Raw genomic sequence first — 26429 nt, 5'->3', positions numbered from 1 at the left:
TTATCCAGACTCATGTGCTTGCATGACAAGGACTCGGGCTGCTATGCTAATGAACGCTCCTGAATGAAGTGCAAGATACTGTTTGCTTTTTACTACCATTTAGCATCTGTAGGTCTTCTGCACAGAATGAAGAAACACATGGCAGCCAGCAGCTTGAGGCCACCCTGCATCATTTTGAATGTCAGACTTAGAGCCGAAACAAAGAACTCCAGAGCTATAAACATGGGCTGCTGTAATTTGCACCAAGGTTCCCAAACCAGAACTGTGAGATTTACAGCCAAAAAAGGTGCAACAGAGTTGGGCCTCGTTAACTACAGTGTGCTTAACTATAAGCAAAGCAAGTAATTCCATCCCATCAATTCACCAGCTAAGATCAGTCGGGAATCTCGCCAGGGTTCTTCATCCTAAATATGAAAAATATCCATGCTGTTATGAAGCCATATGTAGGCATGATTTCACAGATGTGGGTGGATTGGACTGAGAAGTTAGTGACCCCAGAACTTCATTACCACTTTACAGCTGGCAAATCTTAGTTGAGCTAGCTGTTATTTAACATCTATGCTTTGTTCTTCAGTTGATTCAAGCCACCTCATTGATCTACATTAAAAGAGAAATGGAAGCATTCACACAACGCATTATGGTGTGTTGTCTATGACATCCACAAAGCACAGGTCATACAGCTGTAGGCAGACACTAAACTGCTCCAGCAGAATGGGCAAACATGCACCTTTTGTGCTAGAATGACATATGGGCTGATATCACCTGGATCCCTTCTGCCTTTGTATTCACCTTCCATCTTCATTTGTCTGTGACTCATCTTGCACGTGTTTGGGAGAAATCATTTTCAGAGTGCTGCTCATCCACTACTTGCACATATATTCAAGTTTCTGCTCTGGGAGAAGCTTACGTGCGCTGTATCCTCACAAGAGGCATAACCACAAATTGCAAATTATGCATGCTACATAGACAGAGGCAGTTCATCATAATTTTCCTAAAACCAAGGACTACAGGAAGATGTGTTCTCCTTGCCACAGCCATACGAAATGGGAAAGGTCTTTGCTCAGTGTTCAGCACCTTCTGCTGATTATTAAGGCTCCACCTCAAGAGTGGTATATTGTATACGATGTGAGCATTTCAGTGTTACTTAAGCTGCCCTGAGTGACAATTCTTGCAGTGGTTTATACCTCTAGCTCATGCCTAGACAGCAATGAATGCATCTGGGACAACAGCACATTCAAAAAAAGTGACACATAGCTAGTATCACTGCTATTTTAACTTTTTTTTATTATCCCTATACAAAAATGTCCAGATTATACAAACCTCTTCAAATATAGAATTTTAAATATGATAGCCAGGTGACAGGAGCAGCCATCGAGCAAGAGGCTTCTTAATATTCCCTTAAATACTTCCTCTATTATCTACAGCTTTATGTTCCATGTTACACTATGAGTTTTATCACCCTTTTTTGCTGCTCCAATAGTATTTTCTGTTGCAAGCTTATCTCACTTTCAGTACCACACCTATTTAACCTGAATTTTTTTGTTTTAGAATAATGATAATGTACAAGTAGCTCTGCTTCATCAAATATTACAATATTTTGCTAAAAGTTATTGTACAGGGACATATGTTCAAGCCAAGTTTTACCCACATATAAACAAGGTGACACTTTAGAAACAGAAATTATAAAATGTGGAAGAGGAACTATCTAACTTGGCTACAGAGATAGATTTTAAAATACTTCTCTTTAATGTATTTTATAACTTCAGATTTTTAATTTGCAAGACATTATCTCAGTCTGCCTGTAAATAATAAAGTGAACCTGTTCTTTAGAACAAGCAAATATTTGATAACATTTTCTTCTGAGTTCTGCTTTAGCTACAAACCAAAAAGGACTTCTTATCCCACATATCCCACTCCTGGAGCTGCCTACTAGAAACTCAGCTCCCTTTGGATGAAAGAAAACAGGGACTAAGGGAGAGAGAAAGAAGTTCATACCCATTTCCTGAGACAGGAAGCTTGAGTGAGTACGGCCTGACAGAAGGAGGAAAAAAAAAAACCTCAAATGTCTGAGCCTAGTAGCTTGGCTACTTCTGAATACGCACCAGGATAGGGCAAGTTCCTCCTCCCAAAAAAAGCATGATGAGTCATACACTATAGCACAAGCCTTTAGGTTATTCTTTTTTGGGTTTTTGTTTGGTTTTTGGTTTTTTATTGGGTTTTTTGTTTGTTTTAAGATTCTAAATAAAAAGTTTTACAGCATTAAAGAGGAGCAAACAGCTTCAGGATAAGGCAAGGAAACGTAAGAAAGCTTAAGCTAGAAGGGATTTTCCCATATGACCACCTGTGATGGTACTGAGAAAGCAAAGAAAGTAAATTTCTTGAGAAAGAGATTTTCATTCTCTCCATTTATATGAGGAGCTGTTCCTTAAGGTGATGCATTGTAATTGCACAAATAGCTTCTACTCCATCTCCTTCAGAGACAGCTTGTAAAAAAAACAAAAAACAAAACAACAACAACAAAAAAACCGAAAACAAGAAAACCCCACCCCTTACCAGCTTTAAAATTTTTATAGTAAAGAATATAATTTCAATCCAAAGAAAGCATTTTTGTAGTTGCAAGCAGAGTAGCACACATATGAAGTCTGACAGACATCCTCTTGCAGATATCAACCACCATTAGAATATAGAAATGTTTATCAGGAATGTTCAGAATTAAAAAAAAAAACAATAAAATGAAAACCTGTACTTCAACAAAGTGCATTATAATCACGTTTTAATAATAAAATCAACATTATAATGGAGGAAACTGCAAGATCTTGAATATTTATTGAAGAACTAAAGAACAGTAATGGTGAAAGAAGCCAATTCTCTCTCTTTAGAGGAAGGAATCCCCCTCCAAGCTACGGTTAGGATGTAACTATAATATCAGTTCCCAAAATATCAGTCTTAATCAACAGAAAATTTCCCCAGTCAAATTTAGTTTGGTACTGTGAGAAGACAGAAGGCTGACTATAGCTTCCATTATACCATGACATCTGTGTATGGATCTGCCCATGCTTGTAACACTGCACATAAGAGCAGGGAAGCTCAGGCTGCAACAGCTTGGACCCAGCCTGCTCAAACATTTATCTGGATTACTTGCCCTTGGGGCTTTTTTTCTGCTGCTCTGTATTCTGGAGGCTACACAGCCCCTTCCCAGCCAGACGGCTGAAAGGACACCTCTTACATGACAAAGTGCCAGCTCCCTCCCCATCAAGTCCGTGGTGCACATCTGCTCAGGTAAGTACACTTAGTGACCACTGGGTCACAAAGTAAGGGCTGCCTCAGCATCCATCTCATCCTACAGCTAGGCATGTTCCCCTCCCATGACCAAGATGTTGGTGTCCCCCACCAAATCAGTAGGTATTTACCCATGGGGAAGCGCCTGCACTTTGTTACTGTGATGGAAACACTGCTGGTCATGCAACAGAAAACTCCATAACAAGCCTTGGAAAAGACAAAAGATCAGGCACAGCTGAGTTACAAAGCTTGAATCTGGTGGTAAACAGCTTGGAAGAGAAGGAGAAGGAACGGTCTTAGAGACATTTCTGAATTAGGTTTGATTCACAATGCGTTTCACTAAAAGGAAAATACAGCTTAAAAACAGAGAAGGAAAATCTCTCACTATCTTTTACAAAACTTAGCTATCAGAACATCACTCAGTGATTGAGACACTTACCTGGTCATCTGAAAGCAGAATTTGACCAATGCAGAAGATATCCAGGTGAGCAACGTGGGCAATTAGAAATGATCGACTGACAAGCAATCCTGAGATGTTCTAGTATGATTACCATTTGTTAAACATGAAAGGAGAAAGGAAGGTGAAGCAGCACCATCACTATACTATCATATAATTAGTATCAAGCTGTGATGTCAAGATATGGACTCTACTCCTGTACACACTCAAAAATCTAACATATTCTGAGCTTTGTCTGGGGAAAAAACTTCCAGAGTTCAGAGAGGAAACGACTTCATCAAATGTCCTTACTAAGCATGATTCCACCAGTCTTAAATTCACTATGAAACTATATATGATACATAACTCCTGCCTTTTCTTAAAAATAATCCTCAATATTGTAAATAAAATTCAACAGAAACTTACCAGTCAGATGTATGTATATTGCTCTCTCTTGCCAACACACACAAAGATAAGCACCAGAAAAATAGCTGCTTGTGAGAAATTAGCAACAAGCTTATTTCCAGAAGCAAATTATTTTAAAAACTTCAGCAAAACTGCTATTTCAATTCCTTGTCTGTAATCAAGTCACCCCCGAACTGGCATTGGATTAACCTACAGTTAACATGATCTTTACAAAAATTCGGCTGTGTTAAACTATGTCTGCATACATATACACATACATACCTTATAAGTAGATATAGCATGTTGTATACGAAATGCATCTGCAAATGTTTAAAGGGGTAATATTTTTCCGGCCATTCCCTGTTCCCTTTTGGACTCTTAGCTGCTCTTGGCATCTATTGCTCTTTCATGTTTCAACTGCTATTAAAGTTATAGTTACCATTTGAATTACTGTCATGGATCAGGTCATTACAAGTGGGTTGTCCAAATGCTTAATAATAATCGTACTAGCAATAATAATAGTCTCTGCTGCAAGGAATAAAATTTTAGAGCATTTTTCACATCTGGATGGAGACACGCCATGAGTTTCTATGTGCAACACATTAATCTCGGAAGCCACTGAGCAGGCGGGTTCAGAGTCACACGAGCCTAGCATTGCACTCGAGCTGAATTTCCTCTCTGAACACGACCAACTCTGTCAGACAGAGATATCAGCAGAGACAGCAGAGCAGAGCCTGGTCTGTCTGTAAACACCCCACCGGAGTAGGAACAAGAACAGCAGCAGCAGCTGGACACAGCTGAGCAGACGGGAGAGCAGAGGAAAAGAGTGAGGCTGTGCCGGCCAGCACGACAGGCAAAGCTTACAGGGAAAAGAAAGAAAGTGTTTTACTTATCACGTCCCCAGCCAACACCATCTACCATTCCTTTCCTGTTCTGTTCAGAACTGGATGATTACTGTCATTTTAGTTAGATTTTCCATACTAGCACAAAAATCAACTCCAAGAGGTTTCTGAGTACCCAGAAAGCAGCAATCCACGCTGACTTCCAATCCCAGTTAGCTTTGATGAAGCAACCTCATTTAATGAAAAGCTATGATGCTCTCAGATTACAACAGGGTAACATTTGTGAGAAGGGTTCTCTCTTTTACTATATCAGATTGTCTGTAAAGCTATTGCATTTCATAACCGACCTTTCACAGCACTGAAGGTATAAACACACATATACTCACACATAACGAATTGAGAACGCTCCTAAATTATTCTCTGGGGAGAGAAGAGGGGAAAGAAAAAAAAAAAAAAAAAAGGAAATGTCAACAGTAGGGAGAAGCATCTTCAGAAGAAAGAGAGGCAGTAGCAAGGTTTTCAGTGGCAACAGGAAAAGAGCAGCCAAGAGGGAAACGGTGAGAAGTGCAGCAGCATCCTCCCAGCCACGCTTCAGAGCCAGCGGGCAGATACACTGAGGCCTGCTGAGTTACCTACCTGTCCCAACACCTGTCTCTAACATCAAGGGTCTCACCCAAAGGGTCAGGAAGACAACAGAGCAAACAAGCTGTGCCCATAGGAGAAATAATCAATCATCGGAATAATCAATAATAATAATAAAGTATCAGAAACGTGAACCTTAAATGACTTGGCTGCACATTTGCATTTTATCTTTGTGTCCATGTATAAACTTTTTAAAGCTAAAATTAGGGGTTTGGGGGGTGGATTTTACCTTAATACAAAATGTCACATAAAAATCTACTTCGGTATACAGCCTTCTGGACCGATTAAACTCCATGCAAGTCAGTTTTATAAATTTATAGCTCTTGAAGAGATGTGCTCTTACAACGGTTCTATAAACATGCTTTGTAAAACATTTATGTGGACTCAGCATCTGGGCAAATTCACAAACAGACCTGCTAACTCCCTTCTTCCTGATGACCAAGAACCAGAAGAGGAAAAAGAAGAGATTCTTTTTAGAAGAATAGTCTAGACAGTTCAAAAATAGCCTCTGTGCCCTTGCCAGGTGCAAGGGAAACTGGAAAAGTAGGAACCATGGTGCTTACTAAAACCAGGGTGTTGTTTGGACTGTATTTTTCATCCACCCTCGACCTTCTGGATTTCAGCAGAGATTCATTCCCATGCAGCTCCCAAAGAAGGCCACCTCATCCCAAGGCTTAACTGAGAAGTACCACTGACAGGTTTCCAGGTGGCCTTCATACAGTGCAAAATCCTGAACGTTAGGAGTATTTGTGATGCAAAGTGGCAAGAGATTTCAGAAGATGAGATGTCTTCAGGGCTTTAGCTCATCCTTTCCCCCCTGTTTGTTCCAACAAAAAATTCTTTTCACTTGTTTGTTTTTTACGACATACACTCAACCTGGGGAAGGAGCTAAAGGTAGTAAGGGAAACTGCATTCCCTCTTCCCTGCCTTCACTTTTCAGAAAACATGTCAAAGAAGAGTTGTTTATTCTTTCAAGTCGACGTGCGTGTTCTGTGCACTCAGGACGGCATTTCCTCAGTAGAGACATGTGGAGTTAGATAACATCAATTTATGTTAAATAATCTTAAAATAGAAACATACAGAGTGCTGGTTTTAGACATACTAGATAATGCTTTCACATAGCTTAGTTTTGCATATTTTATTTTTTTTTCCAGTGAGTGGGAGATATATTATCTCATGTTTTAATGGATGTGGCCATTTTCTCTGTGTAGCCAGGTTTACAATTCTTGCAGGTTCTGCTCCCATATTTGGGGACTCTACATTTCCCTCAAGATCCTGGGTCAGCAGTAATCTGTAAAATTCCACTCAGCCAGTGAGCCTTCACAAACCTGAAGTGACTGAAACTAGAGAGAGCGCAGGGACAGCAAGGGCCATGGCAGGAAGGTTTACCATGCAAGGATCTGGGACGTTAAAGACTGTAGGTCTCTAAGCAGAGTGCTAATGCTGAGTGCACACACTGTACCATATAATAAAGTAAGGCATCAGATTATATCATAGCTAGACCCACTTCGAATTTATAATATTGAATTATAACTTACTACATGCTCAACACCACTCAACTTCAAGTCTGTAAAAACTACTCTCCACATCTTACTGGCAGCTACAAGTATGTCATTAGACAGTTAGTATTGTGGAGAGACAAAAGGCGAATTGCTTTTTATCTTCTCTTCCCACACTTTTAAGTTATGATACAACAGATCTGCAAGTCAAAACTGCTGAACAGTTATGAAGCGGATAAAGTCTAAACTGCCGTAACCTGGATCTACTTGATGCTTCTCCTGTTGTAGGCAGCATGCTGTTTATCTGCTCCTCTCCCAGTCCTCCAGCATTTTGTAAATACAGCAAGTAGGTAAATAATGAATAAAAGACGGTATAGAGAAGGCCAAAACAGATTATGCTTGAAAATCCCAGTGTAACTAGAAATAGAAAAAGTTTAACAGGGCAGGTTTTTTGTTTGGTTGTGACTTTTTTTTTTTTTTTTTTTTTTTAACTTGATGGTATGAATCGGCTCTAAATTCTTCCTCAAGGCACACCACTACAGCCACTGTCAATCTCTGGCCTTAATTTCCATAAGCATACATGGAAGTCTGTAAACTGAAAAGCACTACAAGTGGGAAATACCAATGCTGGATGGAGTCCAGGTCTGATGATACAAAATACAATTAAACGCTTGGTAATTTAACAGCAACTACCTAAACACATTAAGAAATACCTTACAATGCACACGCATGGAGGGACGTTTTCTGAAACTTTATAAATAGCCAGCTTCTTGTAATTTACACTCTCCAAAGAGCCTCTGCTAATGGTTCCTATAAAGCTCTGCACATATAAAACACATGAATTAAATGCCATGGCCGACAGTGAATTTTTTCAGGGAAAGAGGAAAGGGGAAAGGAACAGTATACTCAATGAATCTTCCTCTTTTTACTACACCCACTTTAGAGAGTAAGGAAATAGAGTGCCTATACATATAAATATCTTTGCTAATTCAGAGAAACTAGTGTTTTACTCTGTGTGATGAAATTCAAGCAAGAAGCAAAAGGAAAACAACAGAAAATTACGGAACTGGAAAAAGTGTTCTTGTTCCTCAGAAGAATATCTATCTATATTTAAAAATTACAGCTGCCTGAGTTTCACTCTAACAAGCACAAGAAGTTATCTTAATGCAGGATTTATACTTTAAAAAAATAAGCAAATGTGGCTTATTGGCCTAATACCTCTGTCTGCTTGGCCTAGTAAGTGGAAATAACTCTATTTTCTAAACTGACAACAAACTACACATGGAACTTCATTTTTGAATTGTAAATCAGCTCAAGTATAGACTGAATCCTAACTTTGATCTAAGGTATCTCACCACTGTATTTATTTAAATTATGTCATATAAAGAAACTCACTGCAACAGAATTTTCACAAAGCAGGCTTATAGAAATAACCTGAGGTAATAAAACAGGGTAATGCTGAAGGGACTAAAGAAAATCTTTCCAAGTCAATAAAATCTTACACCAGACTCGCAACCTATCCCACAAGCACGAGACTTCCTTGAAAACATGGTATTCATCATCCAAATCTTAGGCTGCAGAGAAACGTTGTGTGTAAAATTAAACATTCTGGTATCATACTGACAAAGAAAAGAGAAAAGAGAGAAAAATGTTTTGATCCAACAATCTTCCCCGTGATTCTGACCAGTTATTTATTCAGCCAAGCATGGAATCTAAAGCATCCCCAATAGTACCGCTGCACTTTTGTTGCTAATTACCAGAGAAATTGCATTTTGGCACTTAGTACGTAGGTGCATAACAGATGATCTTTTGTGTTTCAGAGATCAAAATTCCACAATGAGTATTACTTCTCGAAGATAAGAAATCACGATTTGCAACCATGTTCAACTCAGTCATCTTCCCACCAGGTGTTAGACTACAGCAAGTCAGCCCCGATGACGTCTTGCAGACAGACACGAGGTTTGCAGCAAGACGAAGAAGCCCCCTCCCATGATACAGTGCTCAGAATGGCACTTCAAAGCCTAAGAGGAGCTTCCCATAATTTGGATTTTATACTCAGAATCAGACATCTCTGGCAATTCAGCATCAAAACCAAAAAGCAGATGAGGTATGGAAGCACTTCTGTTCCTGTAAAATACTGGGAATGAAGATGAATAATGATCATATGCATGGTTCCTTGCATTTCTAGGTCTTCACATCAGTACTTCACTTAAGGTTTTGTATTTTTTCAGTCAGATCTGAGAGTTCCTGAAGCACTGCTCACTTCTAAAACGCATGAATTGGCTTCCCTGGAAATAGCACTCAGCTGGAAAAGAACAAGAGTCATAAAAGTAAAAACGGCACCAGGGAATAAGAGAAAAAAAATCCTTCATGTTTACATTTTTAATTTATGAAGCACTTTCTTATCATCAAGATTAGCGTAGCATAAGAAAATCTTGGTGGGCAGACTGAAAAGAAGCCAATTTTGACAGCCTGGTTTTCCTGTTACTCTCTCATTCTACCATCTTTCCTACCTCTTGGTCATTCCTTCCCATCATCCGTACCTTTAATCTGTACTCCACTTTCCACATCACCTCACAGAATCACAAGCACTCTGGCCACCCTGACACTGCATTATCCTGTAGATACGAAGCAGTTCAGTTTTACATACAGCCAGCCTGGAGTGGCGGAAGATGCGTGTTATCCAAAAGCCTAGATGTTTCCAGAAAGACTTTGCTAACAGCCAGTCATCATTCCCTGAGAAGGATTAGATCATGAGTACATTTTTGCAACTTCTTTAAAACATCATCTCAAGAGCTCCTTGAGTTTTCATGAGGAATCAAATCTCTTCCTGCTTTTTCCAACAAGATCTTTAAATCTACTGTTGCCTTCATGTAAGGTTTTCTACAGCCTCATATTTTCTACACTTCCTCATATTGTTATTGATGCTCTGACTAAGATTGTAGCATTTGCCCTGGAAATATAACAGCAACTCAGAGATTATATTATCTGAAGTAGGTCCTTTTCCCCCCCACGCCACTTGTTTGGAGACTATCCCAATTAAGGCCTAACACAGAGTTCACAGTTCATGCTCATTTTGGGCTATATAAACAACAGCAGATTTGCATGTAAGTAAATGCATCACAATTCTATACTGTCACAGCTTTTGATTGATGGACAGTTTGCTGTTTTGCAGTGAACTCGGTGAACTACAGTGAAGCTCCTGTGTTTTTAAGCCCAACCCATGATTCTACGGAAATCTCAATTTCACATTTTATTTTGCCTCTTAAAGTAGGGTTTGAGCCCTCAGAGTTGCGCAGAGAAGTTTGGAAATATGTGAATGTTTAGAAAACAAAAATCAAGAGAACCAACAAGTACATATTTTTTTTAAATCTATCTCCGTATTTTTTAATCCACCTCATGATTTCTGCATGCTCTAGATTCAACAGTCTGGCTGCAGAGGAAGGAATTTAAAACAAAGAGGTATGACAAGCTAAAAGAAGGATGTAAATACACACATAGCTTCCTCTCTGTCAAAGCGTGGACTGTGCCACACTCATTTGCAGACCTTTTGATTTAAAAGGCAGATGGAAAGTAAGGCTTTTCTAAGGATGATCGTTAGCTGTGGAAGTAATTCACTGTTGGTTTGTTCATTTGTGAATCTTGTGGATATGCTCCCAAGTACCGAGGGAGGAAGCAACTGAAGGACTTCTGTTATTTATAGTGTCTGAATGGGAGAGTTCTAGTGTACTATATCTGAAAATGGATATTTATGTATTGGATGAGTTTTGCCATGAAAATTAAACTGTATAAAAGCATAAGAAAGCACAAATTGTGTATCTTTTAACATACAAGCAGAAATACACATCACTGCAGTATTGATACTTGGGGGGAGGGGGGGAACAACCACCACAAGAAATTACACATTTCATTATCAGACTATGGTTCTACACACATTTATGTCCAAACATATCCTTATTCATGCCACACTAAATTCAGGAAAAGAAGGTACAAGTTGCTGAATACTGGAATCTGTAGTCTATTTCACAGGATTCAGATTATTTTCACTAAGGTGAAAATAAAGTACAGGAAACCAAGATTATCTGAGTGCTTTACAAACCATTACAAAAAGAAGCACAGAACAAAGGGAAAAAGAGTTAAACACTAAGCATAAATCTTGTCTCTCTGATTCCGCACCCATTTATACCTGCTAAGCACTGCTGACTGCAAGACCTTCAGATCAGTCTGTGATGTTCCACTGTTTCATTAAGTGGCAACCTGCGAACTGCAATCTGGCATAGCTGCATTTGAAGAAAATACATCCTTAGCTCTTGCTGTCAAAACCCCAACCAACCTAACACCACATAGACATGCATGAAATAAATAACCATTTGATATTCTCTGAATGAGCTACCATTTCAAGGCTGAGCATTGTAGTCCACAGTCAACTTAATTTCAAATTTAGTTTAGTGCATACATTCAACTGTTAAATGTTATGATCACTTCTACCTTTTTGAGATGATGGGTGAATTCTCTTTGAATAATACGTCTTACACAAATGTGGTTCTCAACTTCTTTGAAGTCCATGGTCAGGTTAACTCTTTCCACAAAGCACCTAAAAGTAAAGCCATCGTGGAAAACAAGTTGTACTAAACATAGATGTAACGTAAAGAATGTCACTACATAACAAATACATTTTAATAAACACACACTTAAAGGGAGAGTGTGCCATGTTCTTCCAACCTACCCTCTATTCCACAGGATTCTACATCTTCCTCTCAGAAATATAAAAAACAAAGCAGCCTGAAAAACATCTCTAGTTATTTGCAAAGTAGATTCACTGAGGAGTTATTTTGGATTGACACTAGCATCACATTTCCTTCTGACATTCTATAGTCTACTGTATTTAATCACAATCAATATTTATATTGCCTAACTTTGATACACATCAGATAGTATGTCACAGCTCTGACATTATACTCAGTGTAGGCTGTTTCCATTTCTTCTTAGGATAACAATTCAGTCATCAAATGTAATATTAAATAAGATTTTAAGACAGTAGGTGGCATCACTTAGTTATTTTTAACTGCTGTACACTGACCATTTACTATGCAGCACAATCCGTTTTTGAAGATTAGTAAATGGAGCTCTACGGACAGAACAGAAAAGTGACGTTTCAAAAAAGAAAAAAATAAGATATTACCATTTTACTGATCTGGTTGCCTTGATCAGTATTGAGTGGGCATCTTAACAGAGCCCACTGTTTGCCACAGCTGTGGCTGCCCTTCTTTGATTCACCAGGTACTTCTGAGCCCCCAGGCGAGCCTCCTACAAGCCACCAGCTGAAGGCATTCATATCTTCACTAGATCAGCAAGAGTAATGGCTGGCTTTCAGAAATCTGGCAGATGTGACTGCAGTTTAGTGGGAATTTATAGACTCTTTTCCTCATCTGTTCCCACTGGGATCACTATTAGAGCTCCATCACACCATCAGGCACAAATTCACAAAACATTTTGAACCACTATTAGAGAAGCTGCCCATTCAACAAAGCAGAGTTAACAAAAATGGTGAATGCTGGAAAAGCTCTTCATGCCCATTCAGCATCACACAGGAAATAACAGCCAGGACGAAAACAGACCTGGCTCTAAGCGTTGCGAGTGGCTGCAAAACAAGACCTGCTATTCAATCTTCGTTTTGTAATTTCTTTCTCCTTATCTAATACATAGGATGATGTGGGAAAAGGGCAGAAAGGGACATTTCCTTTGTGTATTCAGATGATATAAAGATTGGAAAAGGTAAACTATAAAAACAAAGGCATCTGTGCGCAGGCTCAAACTGCTGCACAAAAAATGGGAATTCAGAGAAGGCAATGTACCTAGTCATTTTTCTGATCCCTTTTCAGAAAAATAACAAAAACATTATGTTCTAGCCAGGGTATTTAGAAACTGGCTGTCACAGTAGTTTGCAGGTGTTACAGCAAGAGTTCGTGATCAAAAAGCGTTTATTTTTCCAGGTGCCATTTGGTTAGTGAGGATGCAAGAATGCACTGTGGGGATCTTGAGCTTAAGAGCCATCAGGGAGCAGTGAGGTGGACGTCCTTCAGCAGGCTGCGTGGCAAGGCTTGCAAATTCAAAGATGGTAGCCCATGGTGCAAACCTAGTCCAGCGGTGGCCCTGTGCTGGTTGATCCCTGGTACATGCCATTCCTAACTGACCCCCTCCTGGTCCAAATACTATTCCAGAGAGTGCAACGGAGAGCAAGGGGAGGGTCACTTCAAACCTTGTGTGACAGAGTTGTGTGGGAAATGGGGAAAAGGCCATACAGAGAAGGGAATAAACCAGACTGCAGGAGAAACACTCTCCTCCTCGCCCACACATACGCAGCTCTGCTTTTCTTTACCCACTCCTAATTCTTCCTCTGTTGTGGCCTTTTTAAAAACTATTCAAAGAGCCATGCTGTATGTATCGTATGAACTCAGAGATGGCAGCCTTACAGGATATTTAGCCATTCTTTGCAGGGTTGCTAACAGTTTATCCTTGCTTGATGGATAAGTGCAAATACCCACCAGCATGCATGCTTAGTATTTCGTGTGCGTTTAATAGCAGCCAGGAGCTTGATTTGAACATCTTCTCTGTCTATATTAACAGATTTTCAATGAAAAATGAATTACGAATACCAATAGGGCAAAGCAATTTGTGAAGAAGCTATAGATGTCTTCAGAAAAGAAAACATGACTACAGAGAATACTGAAAACAAACATTAGAACTAATGAAGAGGTTATAAAATCTTTTAATTTTATATATTTGTAAAGACCTGTCTTCTCTCTTGGTGTTCAGATCAGCATATTAGCAGCGCACTACCAAAGTATTCATCCTCGTTCTGCTCTCAGCCTAGGGAGGAAATAGGCTTTCTCAGCCACTCCGAGCATGTCGTTATACTGCTGAAAAGCAAATAGAGCTCTAGGAGCTGTGAGGAATAGAGGAGGGAAGAAGGGAAGGAGTCAATCTCCGATGCAATAAATTACAGAACCATTCTCAAATCTTTTTTCTTTTTATGGAAGTCACTTTCTGAAGTGTTGCTTCTGTGTGCTTTAGACAATAAAGGGTTAATTTTTTTTTCCAGCCTGCTAGTATGCAAACTGAATGTCGTTTTTTCCCTGTAATGGAATGAATTACACATAAAAATCTAACAATAATGTGAACCCAAACCAGGAGCACCATTACTAATGTCATGATAATTAGCATTTATACTCATTGTAGCCATATGCTTTCTGCTGAGTCAGTTTTGAAATACATGCTAGTTTAAAAGGTATTAGACAGAAAATACAAGACTAAATTTCTAGAGGTCGCTGAATAGTCAGTAATGTTATCCATAGCAAATATCACTACCATAATGAAAAGAATTATACGATACAGTTGCCTACAGTAGCACAGGTAAGCCTCAGGTGATCTTGCCCTGTCCTATCTTACAGCTGCAGCTTAACAAGACAGATGATACAGGCACAGAAACTAAAAACCACAAGGCACTAACTCATGAGGTCTGTACTCAGTGACACAAGTGATGTGGGGTAGACTTCAAATTTTAGGTGAAGCATATACATTTAAATATCAGACCATATTTTAACATTATTTAGAAGTCTCAATTACACACAGAGGTCTAGCAGGGCTTTCTGAAACAGAAGCAAGTCAGCTGCCTAAGCCCTACTGCAGTCAGTAGTTATTAACTCAGCAGTCTGTTTGAACGCTGTAAAATGCCACTGAGGACTTCTCATAGGTTTATGTGCCTAGGCCTTTCCAAGGCCTCTAGGTACACATGCACTGGAGCCCTTTAAAATTCCTCAATACTGAAGCCATCCTGCCTCATTTGATGAATTTTGTGGAAACTGGATCTCATAATCAAACTATGTATTATATTGTTTATGCAGAGACACACATACATAAACAGAGAAAAAACATTTTCTAAAATCACAAGGAAAGTGATAATGCCTACAGTGTTTCACATTCAGCTATAGCAAGCTTTTGAGCTAACCTATGTACATAAAGCATTATATTCTCCCCAGCTTACTTCTGGCAGGGACAAACAGGTCTCCAGAGCTCCAATAGTTCCTACAATGAACCCCTACAGGATTCGCTTCGTGATTTGCTTTCCTGAACCTTCAGAATTATTTCCTTCCCAAATCCTCCTTCCCCCTTTTTCTGGGCTAGTCTTCCCAGCTAAATTCTGAATTTAAATAAACAGCAAGAATGGATGGTTTCTCAAGTGAGTAACAATCTACTTACACTTTTATCCCAATCTCAGCTGTCCTAGTTGCTCTGCAGACACATGTGCAGCAATTGCCAACAGACTGGCTATCTCCTTGCTTCCTTTAACAGGGTGCAACTCTGAACCTGAAAAATTACCTCCTCCTTTCTGTCTTTTGCAGTGCTTTTAAACTGGTGGTGGGAGGAGCAGAAAGTCTCCCTATCTTGTCGTGTGAGAGAAAGCTAAAACTCCCATCAGAAGTGACTCACCGACATTAATCACATATACACCAGATTGAAAGGCACTCAGAACATGAAGACCGAATCCCTTCCTCAGTTAAGCAAATGAGAAGCAAATTGCTCAGCACTATAATATTATTTTAACTGTCATATCGGTACAATTTTGCACAATAGAGCTGATGAATATAAATTTATTGTTTCTAGCACTGAACTCTCAGAGAAGTCCTGTTGAATCTTTTGGAAGAACAAACAGCTGAGTAACGTGCAACTTCCTTCAGTCTGAAATGAAAAAGTATCAATGTAACGATTTCTGTATATAAAGACATTCGGCTTCGCTTACCACCTGGTTTATGCATTAGAATAAATATCCTTATTGCTTAACTAAGCAGATGCACATCAGAATCTGCCAATATTGTGAGGTTTTATCCAATAACACTAAATCCAAGTACAAAAATCCAAAGGGTACTGTTTAGATTCAAAACTCCAGCTAAATTTTGGGGGTGAGTGGGGTTGAAGAAAAAGAGAAAAATAATAATAATACAAAAAAATCCTACCATCTCTGAAACGTGGCTTGCAAATGAGAGGATTTATTTTCTTATTTAAAAAATGACAACAACGTCACATTTGGAAATACATACATCCTACTGAATCTACAAAGCAGGGAATTTTCCCATTCATACTATGTATGCAATACTGCTCTATGTTCTTCATAAAGTGGACTTGGGCTTCTTGCCTTTCTGGTGTTTTTAACGTTGCCTAATATTAACTATCCAGCTCCCACAGGACTATACTCAGAATTACGTATGAAGAGTATTCTATTTATTAGCCATATCTATCTATTAGCCATAAAAACAACAGTATAATTATAAAAAGTGAACTACAGTCCTCCTGTTTTTCAGGGAAGTATTCTAATGCCCAGGAACTAGATTATGATCTGTCATGGTCCTGTAAATTCAGGATAAATCAAGCGTTGCTCTAACATTACCTTGGCATAAAAGAAATCAAGGCCTCATTGCAATAAAGTGCTTGAGCTATTGCCGAGTTAACAATTTCTATTGGCATTTAATTATAGTGTGTTTCCTGAAGCTAAGGCACAGTTTTAGCATGAGCAGGGGTACTCTGAGCAAGAGACTTACTCTGTTCAAATCACCACTGATCTGACAAATAGTTTTAATATGTAGCAATATGTGACATGGAAAACTGGCCAAGGATGTAAATTTAGCTCCTCACTGAATGTTAAAGAATACGCAACCAGAAATTATAACTACCACTATCAATAATAAAAATACTTAAGTACATCCTACTTATGTTCTGCAAACATAAGAGCAAACCAGTCAAATTTTCTTCCGGGTACATTTATAAATGTAAGAGTCCTGGTCAAAAACTGGGATCTGCTATACTTTACACATTCCTACATCTCTAGAGAAAATGTTTGCTTTACTTCAAAGCTTCAGTCTGTCCTAGTTCCTCATACAACAAAAGAGCTTGCTGCTTTTGATAGACCATGTGTGTTGCTTCTGGTGTTCCCCCTCACAAATCTTAACAGTGAGTAAGCCTCCAGGAATGAGCCAAGTGATAATCTCGCTCTCTGTGACACGGAGTATGGCTTTTTGTATAAATATGCTGCCTCACAATTAGGTTACAGATACTCACTTTGTGAAGCTCTTTGAGGTGGATTGCTGATGAGCCCCCATTCTTCGAAAAAAATCAGCGGCTCAAGTTGGTTGTCCAAAAACTGAGGTACCCCAAACCACTGTTCACTTCTGAGACACTTGGGTCTGCCTGTACTTCATTCAAGAAAACAAAAATCCAGAAAGTGGAATCCCCAGCTGACCACGATGCCACATTTAAAGGGTCCCTAGTAATGTCAGTAAATTAAATTAAGTTACCTAGCGAGAAAAGAGTTAAGTGGGAGCTACCCAGCAGGGTGAAGCTGCTACAGCACCCCGGTATAGACCCCATACCTTCTCTCCCTGTCGTATATGCACAGAAGACAACCTTACCCTAAAGGAAGCTCACACCAGTCTTTCAGCAAATTTTAGCAGGAGCAGGACCACGCTCACTTGTTCTGTTTTCACACCTTGTTTATCCAAGTTTTTCTGCTAATGTCTTAAACTGGCAAAAAGGCTCGATGGAAGGAAAGCCCTTCCATGAGGGCTAAACAGAGCCCGATTCAGGCTCACAACTTTTCTCACGTGGTTCCTGAAGGTACTTATTTTGCAGATTCAGTCAGTACTTAGTAAAGCAAGAAAGACAAAAACGTTCTGATTTTTGGTGACTAGGCTTTTTCACAGTATTTTTAAGTCTTTTGACAAGTTCGAACAGAAGCGCTCCACAGAAAGGGTTACAGACATCGTAAGTTGCAATTGTCCCTGAAGAATAAGTCCACGTCCTCTGGGTAAAGGTTTCACACAGTAAATAACAAGGAAGATTGGCAAGAAAGTGGTCCCAATTGCTACTGATGGGCCCAATGCCATGTTATTGCAGTTTATTGTATAAAAGAGCGCAAGACCTCGAAAAGTCATATTAATAATGTAGAAAAGTTCAGTCTAAGGAATATCAGTCTGGTTATTAAAGAAGATCCTTTAAAGAGAAAATGAGAAGGTAAACCTTCGTTTCTCACTAGATTTGAGAGCATAAAAAATGACTATGCTTAATTTTATTTTTAAAATTAACATCTCTGCTCTCTTCTGTGCTGAGTATTAGAAATCAAGTGGGAATAATACCTCACATCATTTGAGACTTGTGATTATTAAGAACAAATCAACTATGGTTAGTTTGTAAGCTAAGTTTGTAGCAACATATACAGCATATTCAATCCACAGAGCAGCAGGGGGGACCAATCCACGTTCATGTGAAGTACCTAGCTCTCAATAATCACTCCAATTTACTTGTGGGAAGACCAAGCTGAAATGTTTGTGTTAGATGCTTAAAAGGGACTGTACATAGGTGTTTAAATTTAGGCCAGGGAAACCACCCAGGCATCTGCAGCCCTTCTGGCATGACCAACGAAATCTCAATCTAGTCAATCCTCCATACCTCAGCCCTGCTACACCACCCTAAGGTCCACACAGCAGTGATTCAAAGGGGGAAAGTTCAGAAGGTGGTCTCTCAGAGGTACATCTTAAAAGACCATGTCCTTACAGAACAAAGGAACAACCACAGCTTTCATTCAAAAACATGGAAATAGGCTCCTCTTTTATAAAAGAGCTTCATGGGCAGAACACTAATCAAATGTGGGAATGTATTTCTGGAAAAAACAAAACAAAGAAAAAAAAAAAAAACCCACGCCACCCCCCCAAAAAATCATTACCAACCAGGGCAGGTATAAGACAAACGAGGATATCCCTGATCTTAGGCTATTCTCTAACCTAGTGGCTTGTAGCTTTTCCAAGAAACTGGAGTTTGAACCTCCTGCCAGACCACACTGGAGAACAGCGAACCTGAGTTTTCTGGGTCTTGCGCAGCCCTGTCTGGCATGCTGGCAGGTCCGCGTTATGGCACCCGCTTCTTCCTTCCCACTGCATAGTGAGCTCAGGCACACACTCAAGGATGTAGTTTCCCCTCCAGAAAATGTATCAAAAGTCTGTTATGACTTTGCAGCTTGACCCTTCCCTCCCTATTTTAATTTAGCCACAAGGAAATTGTTTAAGGAGCCATTTGTAGAGGCAGGAATAGAAGTCCACCACCAATCTCAGACGCAGAACGCACCCTGCTACTCACTGCGCAACCATGAGTGCACGTTCAAGACCCAGGGCTTAATCCTTTCTCTTCTCCAGATGCTTTACAGCGACTGTTGTGAGGCAGGCTGGAAAGCAGTATGAAGTTTTTCAGGCTAAATTTCAAGCATGTTTCTGTACTCTTATGACTCTAATTCCTCTTTCTTGTCTGTTTAGAAACATACTGAGGTAATATACACTACAAATAAAACAAATGTCTTTGAAGAAGGCCTCAGATGCTCAGGAAGTCCTTTGCAGTTTGTGGTTCAGTCTGTTTCCTCTCGAGTTTAATCTGACATGTTGGCTTGTTAAAATCTGTGTGGTGCTTCAGGTCTTTTCAATGAGTCTTACTAAGACCAATTTCCTTCCCACTTAGACTAAACGGGAGTTTTCATCCACGTTATCCGGACTTTTTCATCGATCAGAGAACAAGTCCTAAATTGACAATGTATTAATATGGAGAAAACAGAAAAGGGATGATCTGAATACAGATAATCAGAAATAACAAGGTTATCTAAATAGAGACGTTAAGTGAAATCTGGGTCTCTTGGAGTGAAGAGGAAAATTTTACCTTTCACACTTAAAATTCATTTCTAGCCTTGTCATGCACACCAAAATACATGCGTACCTTTGTTTCTACTGAACGCTACACGGATCTCAGAAAATTATGCCAGTAAATAGGAATAATGACCAGTCTTGATTCTAGTGTAATATGAAAGAAACAAAAGAAGGATCATGAAGAACTGTAGAAGAAAGCGTTGCACGCCTGAAGGGAACAACTCACAGAAGTTACGGAGCATCCAAGAGGAGATTGAGTAGGAAAGCAACAGTCAGAGTATGAGATGTATGGAGGAAGGGCAGAAAATGTAAACAAGGAGACCAAAGAATGAAATAGGGTGTCAACAACAGACAAAGAAAAATTCAAGGCATTAGAAAATGAGGAGAGCTGAAATGAGCAATCAGATACAGGAAGGCAGAAAAGAAAACAAAGGCCAAAAGGAGTCATGAATAATTTTAAAAAAAAAAAAGTGTACTATTGAAAAAGAATGACAACGTGCTATACAAAACTTAGCAGCCTGTCAAATTTTAATTATCTTTTCAATTACTAATTAGGCCTTCTCATTGATTCAACGAAATGACAAACTTTCAAGAGTTTTAACGTTACTTTCCCCCCCCACCCCCCGATCTGCTCATCACAGTGGAGAACCAGAATCCCATCAAAGAGCAGAATGGGACATTTGCTGCAAGATAATCTCCGCCCCTTAATACTACAGGAACCCTCAGTAAATGCCCATCCTATACGAAGAACATGGCAGAAATTTCAATGACATCAGCACAGTAGGATTTTACATGTGTTCGTGACAAATAAGCTTCTCTGAGAAAGCAACCTATCTAAAATGGAAATTATCTTTAATTTTTTTTTTGTAGTCTTGATTGGAATAATTACTTTTCCAGCCATATGAGCATCAAAGAGAACGCAGGCAAGGGGCATTAGCAGGCACGCGGCTGCATGATGCACAGCAGTGGTACCTGCACACGACCACACCAAGTTACGCACGTGCTCATTTGACACATCTCCATGTCTTCCTCCTCGCTCTCCGGACTGATTTCCTTTTAAACAAATAGGAGACATAAAGACGCTGGTTGGCCCAGAGCCAGCATTGTCACCTCTGCGCCACCTTCTCTCCCTCCTTTCTGCGGAGCAGCACTGGGGCACAGGGAGGGTAGGAGGAAAGCCAGGCATTTCCCCCACAGCCTCGAAAGCAGCAGCAGTGGTCAGAGCAGGACAAAGCTGTTACAGTCAGTGCTGGAAACTAACGCCCGGAGCAAAGTGCAAAGGAAGATACCTGGAGCTTTGCCCCTGCTCCCTTAGGGATAGTACACAGAGCATGTTGTTATTTACAAGCTACAGAGAAAAAGCCATTTGCACTGCTTCTACTTACGATGGCTTTCAACTACATGTGTTAAATCTTAAAAAGATATAAATGCATTGGCCATGGGAACATTAACTCATTTTTGCATTACTGCTTTTGCTAAAATTACTTCAACAGGTAGTTTACTCATTTCAGAGTCTTAAGTCTTTTTGCTCAAATTCAGTGGGAACATTTGTGGAATATGCGCCACGGTGAAATCGCACGCATTAAAAACTGGCCCCCAGTCAGCCATGAGCCTTTGATGAGATCCAACATATAGACAGTAGTGCTTACTCTGGAGCAACCTGGGAAGGCATCCTTTATCTCTTCCTTTATTTTAATTTTAGTACTTAAGACTAATTCTTTCAATAGTTCTTAATGCTTAAGAAAGAAGACAGTGGGCATAATCTGTTTTAGAGAATGCAGTGCTAAATATAAATGCCATTTCAGAACAGATGTTGTTACAGATTAGGTATAATTAATATTATGTTGAAAATGGACAAAATTGAATTAAATTGATATTGTATATCTAGGCATCTCTGATAAAAGTAAAAACTCCTGTTCACAGCTATGTCAGAACAGAAGGTTTTCTGTATATTGTAGAAGCACAGCGAATGCACCAGAGCAAACAGAAAGATTAATGGCTGTACTCTAAAAAAGCTACGTCTGAAAGAAACATGCATCAGCTTCTGTGCTCACAGTCACTAAAAGGCAAGGACAGATTTTACAGAGCAAAATTGGGTTTGAATCTGTAGTAAAAAAGCTCAGAGTACCTGAAGTTTTGCTGGAAACGAGAGAAAAGTTCAAAGGCAAGCAAACTTCTGTTTTTGCAATAGAGAAGGTGGCAGTGAGAAAATTAATCTTGTGCATTAATCTCAGCATTCCTCACAAGTGACTCAGGCCTGCAGAAGAAAACATTCCCACTATCTGGTTAGAAGACGTCACGTTTCCCACATGGGAGGGAGAAGAGGAGTCTGAGCAGCGCTGGTTTTACTACTTTCACCCTGATGAATCTGTTTGCAGACCCTTCAACTGTTCAGAGTCCCAAATGGCTAAGGAAAATAGTTTCCATTTACCAACAAAAATTAAACTAACCCTCACATGTATAATAAGCTCAAGTCAGAGCATTCCTAAGCAATTATTTAACTATTTATAATTTATTATAATAGTCCTTGGTAAAAGCATCTTAGAACCACAAGCAGCAGCAAAGTAGAAGAGATGCTAATAACTCCATAGCAATATGTGTTTACACACTTAAGAGCCATAAATACATACTCTATGTGGTGACAAGCATAAAAAAGTCCATCCAGCAATGAAGAGCAGGAAATGCCCTTGGTGAGCTGGAGGAGTAAGAGAGGTCAGAAAGCCCCCTGCAGCACCTGAACCTCCACCATTTCTTGTGCCCAAGCCACACGGCTTTTCTCAGTGACTGGCCGGTTCTGTCGGGAGCGCTGACCGCACACAGTCCTCGTTCACCTCAGTAAAAGCCAAAATAGTTACCAACTGGGGGGGGCGGGGGGAATCACATTTCAAAGGTCAGGTTTGCAAAAAGGACAGTCAGTCCTGATGCTTCACTCTTAAACCCTCAACGCTTGCAACAGAAGCAAGTGTCCCGCTGGGAACTACAAGAAGTAAGGGGAGTAACTACAAGAAGTAAGGCAGCCGCCAGGGTGCTGAGTAAGCAGCTGCTCAGACCAGTCCCTAAGAAGCAGCAGATGCGGGTGTCCCAAGTGACGTTACTTCAGAGCACTCATCATCCAGGAGAGGCTTGTATCACACCGGCTCTCAACCTGCTCACCCTCCTCGGGATAAGAGTGCCAACACGGAAACTGCGACATGTAGGAGGGGGAGCGAGCAGGAGGCCGGTTACGCCAGAGCCGGGTGCTGAGGGTGCCCGCCCCGGGGGCAAGGTGATCCTCAGCATCCCTGCCTCGCACCTGCATCCCGCTGGTCTCGTGGGAGACTCCCGGTGGATTTGAAGATAGGATCAGCAGGAGAAGCAACTGAGCACTGAAAGCTAATTTACTGTCTTCATAAAACACATACGGGACAGCAAGGCAGAAGACTCAAAAACGCCTCCCGCAGAAGCAGGTAAAAAACCCCAAAGCGTAACCAGTCGCAAAACAAGAGGAATCGATATGAAACAATTAAACTATACAGAACACTTACAGTAAGCAACAGATTGCGATTTATTCATCCTAAAAGTATTTCCCAATACAGTTACTCAGCTGAGCTTCTGTTTTGTTTTTTATTAATGTGACATGAAAGTTGAATTCAGAATGATTTTTCTCTATTTTTATTTATACACGTGGGAACCATTTACAAATGTGATTTGTTACTGTGCCCCCGAATGAAGATTACCAGTTTGGCCTGAATAGTTTTTCTATATCAGCTTAGGTCTTTCAGTAATTGCTTTTTCATAACCTAATGTATTGAGAAAGGACTGAGATTAGTGAAAATAATTGTATTGGCAACCAAGGAAGGCAACTTATAAAGAGCAAATATTTCAAGTTTTTAAAGCCAAAGTCCTCTTATTTTGAATTTTATTTCCAATTTTCTTCCACTTTCCTTTATTAAATATTATATTATATTCTACTGGAACAGAAGTGTTGCACAAGGATAGAAAACATTCTTTAAGTGTTTTCTCTCTCTCTCCATATCTTGCACATTAGGTCAGTTGCTGCACTTCACAGCTCAGCTGAATAGTGGTAAAAAAAAAAAGTGGAGGCAAAGTAAGTTCGAAGAATGCCACCATAAAACATGCAGTTCTTCACTGTTTCACAGAAACTCAAGGAGTTTTTCCACTTCTCACACTGTGGTAAATGATGTAATACAAAACGATGGAATTTAAGTTATTAACAGATTTTCCCATCTATCTCCAATATCTCATTGTGGTTTACAAAACCCTTAATCATGCGTGGGTTTTTTTGTTGTTTGGGGTTTTTTTGGTTGCTGTTGAGTTTGGCACAGACAAGGACAAAGTGCCTTTAAGCCATGACCTATTAGAAGCTTTTCTATGAAAAAATAAAATAAAGGCTTGTTACTAGTTAAGTGTTTAATCTGTCAACAGGTTACAGAGAAAACAACAAGATGAAAGTGAGATGGCGTGAAGAAAAAGAATTGTAATATATCAACTACATTAATTAGACTGATGAGTTTCCAAGGCGATTTTAAAAATGAATGCTTTCAGAAAATGTGTATATTACAGACTTCAAATTATATACGTGTAAATGAAAGACTATAACAGTTATTTCAAGAGAGAATACAACACAGGAAGGGTTCCACCAAAAAGGAGGGCCAAGAAGGCATTCACACATATTCATTTGCCATTCATTATCTTCTTTCATCCACAGCCCACTAATTATCTTAATCTGCATACATGCTAACATGCATATTTACTAACTTCTCATAAGCACCTTTCATAAATATACAGCATGTTGACATGAACTTGGGGAAGGATTATAGAAAACTTCCTAAAGAAATGTACTCATTTCATCAATAGATCTGACAGCTTCACTAAAAGATTTCACTGTAAAGATAATATCCAGCAATAAGAACCTTAAACGTAGTTCACCTTAACCCAGCAGGGCAGAAATGGCAGATCTTTGTTTCGTTTGGAGTGACCGCTGCTCTAATGCTTTAGAGCATCTCAACCATATTAGAAAAACATGTCTCAAAGTCACTTGCACGCATCGTCTACAAAAACAGTAATAAAGCAAGCTGTTGGTCTTTAATAACTGAAATAAATAAGGATAATGCCAGACATTCTCTGACTCAACAGAAAAACAGGGAAACTCAAACCACTGAGAAGTGAAGTAACACGCCACAAAAAGTCAGTAAAAGAGAAGGAAGAATACCCAGTTCTCCTGACATGTTACATTGGCCCCGGGATGGGAGATTCCACCTCAGCTTGAAGTCCAACAAAGTTAGGACAGCTGTAAATTAAGATTTGTCATAATGCCATTATGCTTTATAGAAAATTAAAATCTGGGGTTTCTTTGATCCCTATTTTAGACAATGAACTAGAATGCTTAGAGTTGTAAATGTTAAAGAAGCAATCCTTATGTAGCTCCAGATCTTATAAACGCAAACTTTTTGAAGAGTTCTTCAGGTGTATTTCATGCTGTCAGTTTGGTTAATAAGATACTGAAAACTTAAGAGAATTATTCTACTGAAGTCAATGGGACTACACACACTGAGTTCAGTCGCACAGGACTTTATCTTAATCTTTAATGCTGATACTCCAGAACTGCCCACATAACTACTTTCATGGTAGATAAAGATGAACAATATAACCCACACCTTTTATGACCGTAGTTAACCATTACTCACTTCTTCCATTCAATGAAGATCAACTTCTTGATCTACAAAATCTCCTGGTCACCTATCAAAACACGACCCACTTACTCCACTGCTTATTCAGGGATCTCTTTCTCAGGAGTCATTTGAACTGCTCCTCACTGATCTTCTCCCTCTCCCTGAAATACTTTTCTTCTAATCCATCTGATCTGCCTGGATGGGCTCTACATTCTCCTTTCCACACTTCCTCCTCTTAGACTTCTTGATTCTGTTCGATGTGCCTTCTTCCTCACTTCCTTTACACCCACACTAGATCCTAGCAATATATTAACAAAAAAAGGACAATTGCTTTGAAAACACATGCTTTAACATCACAACTAATCCCACTACTACATTGCTTCCCCTGCTTCTGCTCTTCTTACTCAAGTAGCATTCATTAGTAGCTGTCTGATTTCTTCTTAGCTTGAAACACGGGCAGACCAGGCAGCTGCTGCAGCATTGCCGCTGGGTAAACTCTGTGGCAAGATGACAGCCGAGATGCTCTGTGGTAAGATGAGCCGACAGCTCATGCTGCAACCCCATAATGAGTATGAAACAGGTCACCCTTTAGTGACAAAGAACAAGACACTTTTCATGTATCACGGAGTAAGAGCATTTGTAATGGACAGTAACTACTTAATAGCTGATATGCAGCAAACTAACATTTGAGTTTATTTTGTTGTAACTTGCTTACATTTAAAAAATGTAAACTCTTCAGGAAAGCTGTTTTAGGTCTTGCTGTCACTTACACTGGGGATCTTCATAGTATACATTTTCTACCGCTACTAGCTGCTTTACATAGTCAGAGAAATGTAAAAGAATGTTATTGCAAGTGACAACCAAACCTTTTATGTTACATAATGGAAAATACAGCAGAACATATCCATATGATAAAA

At 39.5% G+C, this 26429-nt stretch overlaps 1 protein-coding gene across 4 annotated transcripts in view; it reads right to left on the bottom strand.

The window, feature by feature from the left end:
- The window catches only part of ARHGAP6 (Rho GTPase activating protein 6), a 334845-nt gene that overhangs the window by 110261 nt on the left and 198155 nt on the right, over positions 1-26429 (bottom strand). The window contains exons 1-2 of one of the 4 annotated variants that reach the window (XM_087758601.1): positions 15363-15415; positions 11592-11697 (exon numbers count right to left, since the gene is read on the bottom strand). The exons of 2 other annotated variants lie outside the window; for them this stretch is intronic. In XM_087758601.1, coding sequence (XP_087614727.1) covers positions 11592-11669 — 78 coding nt within the window. In that variant the 5' untranslated portion in view covers positions 11670-11697; positions 15363-15415. Of the gene's footprint in view, positions 1-11591; positions 11698-15362; positions 15416-26429 lie in introns of those variants that run through there. One more of the 4 variants, XM_087758600.1, reaches the window with a different exon arrangement.

This window comes from Nipponia nippon, unplaced genomic scaffold, assembly GCF_047370975.1.
Source record: "Nipponia nippon isolate SJK-2023a ecotype South Korea unplaced genomic scaffold, ASM4737097v1 scaffold_2, whole genome shotgun sequence".
Taxonomy (NCBI): Eukaryota; Metazoa; Chordata; class Aves; order Pelecaniformes; family Threskiornithidae; genus Nipponia; species Nipponia nippon.
The sequence above is the reverse complement of the archived record's forward strand: the minus strand, read 5'-3'. Positions and strand labels throughout refer to the sequence as shown.